Genomic DNA, 11663 nt, shown 5'->3' on the forward strand with positions numbered 1-11663 from the left:
TACGGATGCAGGCAATGAGGCAGTGATCGCTGAGATCTTGGTTGAAGACAGCAGAGGTGTATTTAGAGGGGAAGTTGGTTAGGATGATATCTATGAGGGTGCCCGTGTTTAAGGCTTTGGGGAGGTACCTGGTAGGTTCATTGATAATTTGTGTGAGATTGAGGGCATCAAGTTTAGATTGTAGGATGGCTGGGGTGTTAAGCATGTTCCAGTTTAGGTCGCCTAGCAGCACGAGATCTGAAGATAGATGGGGGGGCAATCAGTTCACATATGGTGTCCAGAGCACAGCTGGGGGCAGAGGGTGGTCTATAGCAGGCGGCAACGGTGAGAGACTTGTTTTTAGAGAGGTGGATTTTTAAAAGTAGAAGTTCAAATTGTTTGGGTACAGACCTGGATAGTAGGACAGAACTCTGCAGGCTATCTTTGCAGTAGATTGCAACACCGCCCCCTTTGGCAGTTCTATCTTGTCTGAAAATGTTGTAGTTTGGAATTAAAATGTCTGAATTTTTGGTGGTCTTCCTAAGCCAGGATTCAGACACAGCTAGAACATCCGGGTTGGCAGAGTGTGCTAAAGCAGTGAATAGAACAAACTTAGGGAGGAGGCTTCTAATGTTAACATGCATGAAACCAAGGCTATTACGGTTACAGAAGTCGTCAAAAGAGAGCGCCTGGGGAATAGGAGTGGAGCTAGGCACTGCAGGGCCTGGATTCACCTCTACATCGCCAGAGGAACATAGGAGGAGTAGAATAAGGGTGCGGCTAAAAGCAATAAGAATTGGTCGTCTAGAACGTCTGGAACAGAGAGTAAAAGGAGGTTTCTGGGGGCGATAAAATAGCATCAAGGTATAATGTACAGACAAAGGTAAGGTAGGATGTGAATACAGTGGAGGTAAACCTAGGTATTGAGTGATGAAGAGAGAGATATTGTCTCTAGAAACATCATTGTAACCAGGAGATGTCATTGCATGTGTGGGTGGTGGAACTAATAGGTTGGATAAGGTAAAGTGAGCAGGACTAGAGGCTCTACAGTGAAATAAGCCAATAAACACTAACCAGAACAGCAATGGACAAGACATATTGACATTAAGGAGAGGCATGCTTAGTCAAGTGATCAAAAGGGTCCAGTGAGTGGAGAGGTTGGTTGAGGGTCACGGCGATTTAGACAGCTAGCCAGGCCAACCGGTAGCAAGCTAGCATAGGATGGAGTCTGTTGTTAGCCACCTCTTGCGTTCGGTCAGTAGATTAGTGGGGTTCCGTGTGGTAGAGGGGATTAATCCAAATCACACAACAACAACAAAAATAAGAACAATAGATATAGTTATAGAGGCCCGAGAAGAAAACATAATAATAATAAAAATAAATAAATTGTCCGATTGTCTATTCAGATAGCAGCCGGTAAGACAGCTAACGGTTAGCGGGCCGCAGATGGGCGTTCAGGTAACGTCGCGACAGAGGAGCCAGCCGGATCTCATTCAGGTAGATAACGTCGGCAGTCCAGTTGTGAAGGCCCGGTGGGGCTCCGCGTAGGCAGTGAAACGGGTCCGGATAGGTGACTGCAGCCCAGGAGTGAATGATGGAACTCAGGAGTGATTGACGGAGCTGGCTAGCACCGGAACAATCGATGTTTGCTCCGGAATCGACGAAAGCCGACTGTCACACGGATAGCAGCTAGCTAGCTGTGAGATCCGGGTATGAATGTCCAGAGAGCAGTTGAAATCCAGGGACATGGAGAGAAAAATTGGTCCGGTATGTTCCGTTCCGAGCCGCGCTGCGCCGTACAAAACTGGCGATAGATTTTCGATAGATTTTCGAGCTAAAGGATAGCTGATGACCACAAACCGTGGTTAGCTGAATACTAACGATTTGCCAGTAAAGAAGCTAACTAGCTTCTGATTAGCTTCTGGATTAGCTTGAAGCATTGAACATTGAAGCATGGTGGTGGTAGGATCATGCTGTGGGGATGTTTTTCAGCGGCAGGGACGGAAAGACTAGTCAGGATCGAGGGAAAGATGAAAGGAGCAAAGTACAGAGATCCTTGATGAAAACCTCCTCCAAAGTGCTCAGGACCTCAGACTGGGGCTAAGGTTCACCTTCCAACAGGACAACGATCCTAAGCACACAGCCAAGACAACGCAGGAGTGGCTTCGGGACACTTCTCTTAAGATCCCTGAGTGGCCCAGCTAGAGCCCGGACTTGAACCCGATCTGACATTTCTGGAGAGACCTGAAAATAGCTGTGCAGTGACACTCCCATCCAACCTGACAGAGCTTGAGAAGATCTGCAAAGAAGATTTGGAGAAACTCCCCAAATATATGTGTGTCAAGCTTGTAGCGTCATACCCAAGAAGACTCAAGGCTGTAATCACTGCCAAAGGTGCTTCAACAAAGTACTGAGTAAAGGGTCTGAATACATATGTAAATGCAATATTTCAGTTTTTTTTTTTTTTGCAAAAAAACATGAAAACCATTTTTTGCTTGGTCATTATGGGATATTGTGTGTAGATTGATGAGGGGACAAAAACAATTTAATTAATTTTAGAATATTGCTGTCCACAAAATGTGGAAAAAGTCAAGGGGTCTGAATACTTTCCGAATGCACTGTATGCTCTCTTGCTTAAGTGCTCTCCTCTGTACTGTCCTCCCTCTTATTTCCTCTTTTCCTCCAGTTGTGCTAAACCTATGTTTTCCTTCTTGCACGCTCTCTCTGTTCCTAGTGCAGAATTGAGGGGATGACCAAAGCCAGGTAAAGAGAACCCTTGAATGTCTGCACGCTCACCCACTATTTTCTACTCACTCACTGTGCCTTGCCTGTCTTCATAATCCTCCACTCACTCACTCATTCACTCACTCACTCACTCACTCACTCACTCACTCACTCACTCACTCACTCACTCACTTACTCACTCACACTGCCCCGTTAACATCGTGGCGTGTTTAAGGTCAGGGCCGTATTCACTAAGCACCAAACAGACTGCTGGGTTGGGGGGGGGGGGGGGGGGGTTATGCACTAATGAATATGACTCAGGGCAGGGTAGTTAGTCACAGAACTAGTTCGCTATTTTGCAATTTGATGTTAGATGGTTCCATACTGTGAAAGTAGTCTATGGGCTAGGAGAAATTGTAATCCATGGTTGAGTTCTTTAAACAGCCATTACAAACTTCAGCTAACTTTAGCCACCGCTAGCTAAAAATCAATGGAAGTGATGGGGGCATGTTAGCATGTTGTTTGTTATTGGCCAAATCACCTTTAAGTAACATTACACCAAATATGGAGTTTATTTTTACAAATGTTATGTGCTCACATGCCCTTTCCTTTCCATTGATTTGTAGCTAGCGGTGGCTAAAGTTAGATGAAGTTTGTAATGGCTGTACCATGGATTACAGTTTTTCCTGGCACATAGACTACTTTCAGGGTGAGGAACCATCTAACATCAAGCTGTAAAATAGTAAACTACTCCTTTAATGGAATTACATTTCATCGACAGGTTGAGATATGTACATAGATTTCACAAGAACGACTTGGGAGTATTTAACTGTGTTTGGTACATATGGATGTGGACACATGGAGTCTCACTGTATGAACGATCATCCTAATCACAACTACCCTGCTGGGGATTCCCATTCCATCGTTGCCATATTGTTCTTTTTTCAGGTCTAAACCATCCTGGTCATCAGTGTATGCACGCAATTCATCATGTTGAATATTGACCATTTAGGCATCTATCCATCAATCTTATGCATATGTTGAATGGCAGTTATGTGAAGCATTATATTTAAGCAATAAGGCTTGAGGAGGTGTGGTATATTGGCCAATGATTAACTGGGTGGTTTGAACCCTGACTGCTGATTTGGCTGTATGACCACCATTTTTTTTACTGTTGTAATTACTTTGGTGACCAGTTTCTAATAGCAGTAAGGTACCTAGGGGTTTGTGGTATATGGCCAATATAACACGGCTAACGGCTGTTCTTACCCTTAGTGGTATATTGGCAATATACCACAAACGTCCAAGGTGCCTTGTCGCTTTTAGAAACCGGTTACCAACATAAATATAAAGGTAAACAGGTAGATTGTGTCATACCCGTGGTACATTGTCTGTCGCTTTCAGCCAATCAGCATCCAGACGCCAAACCACCCAGTTTATAATCTTGTGTATGGGTAAGAAAAAAAGACACTTGTATCCTATTTTTCCCAAACTTTCAGCACATTTATCTTCCAGCATATGTCAGGTAGACATATATACTACTCACACACTTGCATATTTGTATTGCATATTTTAAATGTTTACCTGAATTCCTTACCACCCCACTAAATGTGTCACTACCAAAACAAAGTAGTGATCATTTTGATTAACCTTTTATCAGCACAGTAGAGTACAGTAGACCAATACCACTAAATCAAGAGTCCATGGGCCCCTTCAATTGTAAGGAACTCAAGTAGAGTAAGTTGTAGACGTCTATGTTTTGGCCAAATAGATGTCAATGTTTGTGCTCTGGGAGGGTGGGAGTCCCGCTGCTGGCAATGCATCTCAATACTCTACACTTTGTCCTGAAGTGTGCACTTATCTACTGCTCACATGGTGGTGGGCTGTAACTCAGTTGATAGAGCATGGCGCATGCAACGTTAAAATGGAGATAGCCTCAATGGCACTGCATGTGCTTTCACAGATGCCATAATGGCACGGATACAACGACGAGACCTCTATATATCTCTATGGTGTCAATTGTTTCGGTTTGGACAATTTTAACGTATTTGTGACTTTAAAGACTTTAAAGAATCCCCATAGCTAACATATGGCTGGATAGCTTTCATTTTGACAGATGTACATCCCAGCAAATATAAATGTCAGCCATTAAACTGTACTTTACATATTTTGTGAAACAGTAGATGTTTAGATTTACCAACTCTTCTCAGTCGTTTTCTCACCATGGGGCCATGCTGGTGAGGGGTGCATTCCTATCACTTGGTGATATTTGTAGGGGTGTGGCTTTAGGCACAGTCATTCTACAGTCTTTTAATGTGTGTGTTTCGGTAGTGACATCAAAAGGTGGGATAGTGAAAACATTTTTGTCGGGTTGTTTAAAAATAAACTGCTAATTAGATCAATATCTTTCAATGTAATAGTATAACTCAAGATGTTATATTAAAATAATAGTGTTTAAAAATATTACAATCATTCATTGCTTTATTTTCAAACAGGAAGTTTAAGAGTCAGGGTTTGGGACAGCCACCTCTTAATATAAATGTGTATAAACAATGACTTTATAATATATACATTTAACAATGTTTGTTATTGCCTTGGATTGAATTCTCATATCATAATGTATGTACAGTACCAGTCAAAAGTTTGGACACACCTACTTATTATTTTCTTAATGTTTACTATTTTCGACATTGTAGAATAATAGTGATGACATCAAAATGATGAAATAACACATATGGAATCATGTAGTAACCAAAAGAGTGTTAAACAAATCAAAATATATTTTAGGTTCTTCAAAGTAGCCACCCTTTGCCTTGATGACAGCTTTGCACACTCATTGCATTCTCTCAACCAGCTTCACCTGAAATGCTTTTTCAACAGTCTTGAAGGAGTTCCCACATATGCGGGGCACTTGTTGGCTGCTTTTCCTTCACTCTGCAGTCCAACTCATCTCAAACCATCTCAATTGGGTTGAGGTTGGGTGATTGTGGAGGCCAGGTCATCTGATGCAGCACTCCATCACTCCATCACACAGCTTGGAGGCGTGTTGGGTCATTGTCCTGTTGAAAAACAAATGATAGTCCCACTAAGCGCAAACCAGATGAGATGGTGTATCACTGCAGAATGCTGTGGTATCCATGCTGGTTAAGTATGCCTTGAATTGTAAATAAATCACTGACAGTGTCACCAGCAAAGCACCATCACAACTCCTCCTCCATGCTTCATGGTGGGAACCACATGCGGAGAGCATCCGTTCACCTATTCTGCGTCTCACAAATACACGGCGGTTGGAACCAAAAATCTCCAATTTGGACTCATCAGACCAAAGGACAGATTTACACCAGTCTAATGTCCATTTCTCGTGTTTCTTGGCCCAAGAAAGTCTCTTCTTCTCATTCGTATCCTTTAGTAGTGGTTTCTTTGCAGCAATTCGACCATGAAGGCCTGAATCACACAGTTGATGTTGAGATGTGTCTGTTACTTGAACTCTGTGAAGCATTTATTTGGGCTATAATTTCTGAGGCTGGTAAGTCTGAGGAACTTATCCTCTGAAGAAGAGGTAACTCTGGGTCTTCCTTTCCTGTGGCGGTCCTAATAAGAGCCAGTTTCATCATAGCGCTTGATGGTTTTTGCGACTGCACTTGAAGAAACTTCAAAAGTTCTTGACATTTTCCAGATTGACTGATCTTCAAGTCTTAAAGTAATGATGAACTGTCGTTTCTCTTTGCTTATTTGAGCTGTTCTTGCCATTATATGGACTTGGTCTTTTACCAAATAGGGCTATCTTCTGTATACCACCCCTACCTTGTAACAACACAATTGATTGGCTCAAACGCATTAAGAAGGAAATAAATTCACACCTGTTAATTGAAATGCATTTCAGGTTATTACCTCATGAAGCTGGTTGAGAGAATGCCAAGAGTGTGCAAAGCTGTCATCAAGGCAAAGAGTGGCTACTCTGAAGAATCTCAAATATATTTTAATTTGTTTAACACTTGTTTGGTTACCACATGATTCCATATGTGTTATTTCATAGTGTTAATGTCTTAACTATTATTCTACAATGTAGAAAATAAAGAAAAACCCTGGAATGAGTAGGTGTGTCTAAAATTTTGACTGGTACTGTAACTGTCCTAAGTTTGGAGACCTAACTGTTTTTTTGGGGTGGGACTGCAATTTGCACCACTTCTGTAGAATCACCCATATACTGTATGCATCATAAGGCTCACATAACAATACTATAAGCATGCTACTGGTAGTAACCATTTTGACAAATATTGTCCTGTAGTTACTGATCTGATTCTTCTCTTCTCCCTCTCCAGACCATTCCACAGGGCAGAGACCAGCTCCCCCTCTTTCACTGTTCAGGCCAATCGCTGAAGAACTGGGTAACAGACATCTCACTAGCTCCGCTTCTACTCCAGCAGACCACTCATCAACACGTCACTCGCCCCTCCCTCCAGCCACAGCAATAACCACCACCACTCCATCCCCTGCTTTTAATAGTGAGGCAGACAGTCCCGTCAAGGGAAGGGGGGACAGCAAAATACCCCCTGTCCTTCACAGGACCACCTCAGCCCCTGTCGTACCCTTCCAGGGGGAGAGACCGGACCCCAAAGACCTGAACCCCTCACAGTCCTGCAGAGACCCCCGGGTCGACAACGGCACCTCGTCACCCATGGAGCACGCTCCAAGCCGAACGAAAGCACTGTATACTCCGACAGACCGCACAAAGGACGATGCCGAGCGCAAGACTGAGACGAGGGCAGAGTCTCCTGCTCTTCTCGCCGACCACTCTGTCTCCAGCCCTCAGAAAGTCCAGGTCCTGAGAACGATGTTCGGCGGCAACCCGTCACGCACGCCCGTCAGAAGGACCAAAAGCGAGGGCTACGTGCGGTCGGTGGCAGCTGGGGGGCAGCAGCAGGCGTCTGCCGTGCCGGAGGTGTGCACAGACGCCACCCTGAATGACCGGCTGTGGAGCAAGCTGGAGCCCGAGCCGGGCAACCACCGAGACAGCGTGTCCTCGTCCTCCAGTATCTCGTCCAACGACACCGTCATTGATCTGTCCCTGCCCAACCTGGCCAGGAAGAGCCTCACCTGCCTGAACAGCGGGCCCTCCGTATCTGACAACACCTTCCAGGACCCACCCTCCTGGGTCACCAGGCCACGCTCGGCCATCACCTCTTTTGACACGCTGCGGGTCAGCAAGAGCAAGTCCAACCCCAACCTCCGGCAGGGCCACCCGGGGGAGCCAGAGGACGAGCTGCAGCCCAGACCCCTCGGAGCCCCCAGGGAGCCTCCAGTGGACTCACCCAGCAGAATTACCCAGAGGAGGCACACCTGGAGCCGCCTCTATATGGAAGGGCTGAAGCAGTCCTCCTCCCCAGCCAAGAAGCCCTCTGCAGCAGCAGTCCTTGCTGCTGCAGCTGCCAGCCCCCTGGATTCCGGAGCCTCTATGTCCAAGAGTCTGGGGGACTTGACTTCGGACGACATCGCTTGCAACTTTGACAGCAAGTACCGCAGCATCAGCCGCAGCTTCATTGTCAGGCCCTCCAGGAACGATCCTCGACGAGGTCTCCAGAGGCCCCGGCCGCCAAGCGACCTGACAGAGCAGCTGAGGAGGCTGACGGATGTGGAGCCCCTGACGGCACGTGACTTCGCCACCCAGGCACAGCAGGAGTCCCCGGAGGAGGCTCAGGAGGAACCCCCACTTCGGAGAATGTCCTCCCGGAGTCAGAGCAGGGTGCGCTACATCGCCAACAGGGCCAAGGAGGCCCAGGAAAGGAAGAGGCTGCAAGGTCTCAACCAGCCCCACCTAGCTGCCGGCGTCGCTAGCATTAGCATTTTCGGAGGCGGTAGCCCTATTGAAGAGCGGGGTAACCCGGAGGGGGCGTGCTGCGTAGCCCAGAGCCCCTGCACTAGTTTGGACCTGTTAAGCCAGCTCAGCCCCCCGGGGCCGCCCCCCAACAGACAGTCCCAGACACAGTCCCAGACCTCCCCAAACTCTGACAACAATGAGGTCTTTTTCATGCTCAAGCTCTGAGAATCAGATTTGTTTTGGACCGGACCGTGAGAGACACTGAAGCAAAACTAATTTAGAATTCCATCCAGCTTTCTAGGAAGGGGAAATTGTCATTTATAAAGAAAGGGAATTCTGTATATCTTGACAGGATGCATTTTTAAATGTGTTTAATCAAGCACTGAATAATGATACTTCTTCCAGAAACTTCCAGATGCAGTCACAAGCACAGTTTTACTCTGGTCAATGTTTCATTTTCACTGCTCAGTAACTCACCTATAAACTTTGAACAACTATACGCCAAGCTGGTCACAAGGATGGGCAAGTAATTTTTCCAACAAATTGACCACACATACACACAAACAATAAAAATAGCGGTGAGCTGTGTTATGAAAGCAGCCTTTACCAATACAGTCATTTGTTTGCACCAAATTAGGAATAGTGAAATGTAATTGGAAAAACAAACCTCTACAATAGTTTTTATATGCTTGACTGTTCAGTGACTTCCACGTTTTGAGTATTCATTGTGAGTTGAGCTGATCCCAAAGTAGCAATAGACAACCATTAGTGGAGTTTTTTATTTTTTATTTAAACTTTATTTAACTAGGCATATCAGTTAAGAACAAATTCTTATTAACAATGATGGGCTACAAGAGTCTGATTAGAAAACATTTTTTAAACTTGAAATTGAATGATATATACTGTACTTTTAAACCTTAAGATTGAAGAATAAACTGTTAACTCATATATCACCAGTAGCCCAGCCATGTGCAAGCAATATTTTAAAAACAGCTATTAGTGTATTATATTGCAGATAATGTAGATGAGAGATTTTCTTTGAAGGTTGTTGTTTAGCTAAGGGCCCATGCAGAATCTTTACTAAAAACAACTAAATAAGTCAAATGACAATAACAACACAATCCAAAACATGTCTTTCCAACCCAACTTGTTTTATTCTGTGCGTACAGTGAAGTGTGATTTGAGTGAGTATTTTTTTACCATGTTACCCATTTTTTATGTGGCTGCATGTCTTTTAAGCACAGTATATGTCTCTTATTTTATTATTAAAAAAAAAACGTTAAATGGGACCTGATATTTAGACTTTTCTTTCTGTGTTCAGGCTGTTGAATGATGTGATTGGTCACACTCTCATTGTAGATACTGGACCAGATAGGAGGGACCCTGTTTCCATGCACGTTTGTACTGTTCCGTTTGTACTGCCATGCCAGTTCCCTGCAACCTTTTAGGAACCATCATTTTTGAGGTAAAAACCAGATGTTATTATGAACTGAATAAATATCTCTACTGTATATTACACAAGCATATTTCCTTTTTTTTTTATTCAGTCGCATTGGGCTCTTGTTCAGACGTTGGACTCTTGTCTCAATGTTTGGACCAAAGATTTATCTTGGAACAAAATGGGCAGCCAGATGAAATGATCTTTACAGAAGTTGACGTGTAAAAGCACTCGGTCTTGGCACGGCGGCTCCCCTAGCTGCCCTAATTACGGACTGCCTGGCTGGGCTGTATTGACCAACCATCACCTCTCCCAACCTCATTGGCGTAGTTCACAAGACTCCCTGATGGGGAGAAATGTTGCAGAACAATGTCTCTGGCCACAATACATGCCCAGCCAAGAAAAGAAAACAGAAGAACATCCTTTCCATTACATTTGCCACCCAAGATTTTGGAAGATAAAATGTTGTGGTCACACTTTTAGTGAACTACAACTTTTAAGGCTTTAAGCCCTCATATGGCCTGTATATAGTGGCTTCAAAAGTCTTCCGGGAACTTGCCATGCTTGGCAAAGCACTAAATGTAGGGGTATTTTATATAACCCTTTATGTATGACATTGCTTATAACTAATATTGGCAAGCATTTGTGTAGTGCTTATGAACGCTTTATGACTGCACTATAAAGCCTGCATCATTTTTGGTTCATGTGACAAAAATGGGTAATGATGATTAAAACCGGTAAGACCGTTATAAAGCCTTGTTTATATTTTCATTGTACTGACCTATCAATCAACGGACAACGGTCTGCCAACAGTGTTTTTGAGTCTGGGTTGCCAAGATGACGGCCACCTCTGGTGAAGCTGTTGGCTATAGCCAGGCCTCATATTCTGTACTGAGAGAGGGTTCTGAAGCGTGACATGCTCCTTTTAGCACCACAGACTGTGCCCTGCTGTCACACATACAAAAGACAGCTTCATTAGGATTCCGAGAGCATTTCGACTCCCCCTCTTCAAACCCTATTTATCCAGTCGATTTGCCATGGCTCAGCCCTCCAACCAAAATCTGGAGCTCTATTGAGCCACTACTGAACTGAGGGAATGATGTTGTCACAGGAGCTTGAATGCTTTCTTACCCCGTCAAACTCCAGCCCCACATGACTCCAAGCTCACAACTTCTCTGGAAGAAATGGAGATTTATGGAATTAAGTAAATAACGTTTTTAAGACTGAACTCCGTATGAATTAACATTATGTTGCCAGAGTTCTAGGCATTCCTCCAAAGTGTACAACATTGGAGAGATGAGTTAATTGCCATGTGTTAGTCTCTTTAGTTGATTTGAACAGGGGGTGTCTTTTGCTTGGGTACCAAATAAGTATTTCTCTGATTATTGGATAGTGGAGTCAAGTCCCTCTTCGATGGTATCATGGGGATTAACTTAAAGTAACACTGCAGCCAATACAAAAATAAACAGGTTGAACCTTCATGTGACTCAATGAACTTCTAGGATAAAATCAACAAATGATTAATATCATAGTCTGTTTTTAATTCTTTTTTTCTGCCTCGTGCACTAACTCTGGCCACTTCCTCAAAAGGATTGTTCTATAAACAGTTCTCTCTCTCTCTCTAGCACGGTTCTTTTGCCATTAAGTTCCTTTGGAGTTAGCTTCAAGAATAGGACGCTTGTTTTCAGTGACCACATTATCTTC

General features: G+C 44.1%; 1 protein-coding gene across 1 annotated transcript in view; it reads left to right on the forward strand.

The window, feature by feature from the left end:
• The window catches only part of LOC139368328 (1-phosphatidylinositol 4,5-bisphosphate phosphodiesterase eta-2-like), an 86625-nt gene extending 76588 nt beyond the window's left edge, over positions 1-10037 (forward strand). Inside the window, exon 22 of the mRNA XM_071107086.1 lies at positions 7026-10037. Within this exon, the coding sequence (XP_070963187.1) occupies positions 7026-8746 (1721 nt within the window). The 3' untranslated portion in view covers positions 8747-10037. The remainder of the gene's footprint in view (positions 1-7025) is intronic.
• Positions 10038-11663: the final 1626 nt, after the last annotated feature.

This window comes from Oncorhynchus clarkii, chromosome 16 (assembly GCF_045791955.1).
Source record: "Oncorhynchus clarkii lewisi isolate Uvic-CL-2024 chromosome 16, UVic_Ocla_1.0, whole genome shotgun sequence".
Classification (NCBI taxonomy): domain Eukaryota; kingdom Metazoa; phylum Chordata; class Actinopteri; order Salmoniformes; family Salmonidae; genus Oncorhynchus; species Oncorhynchus clarkii.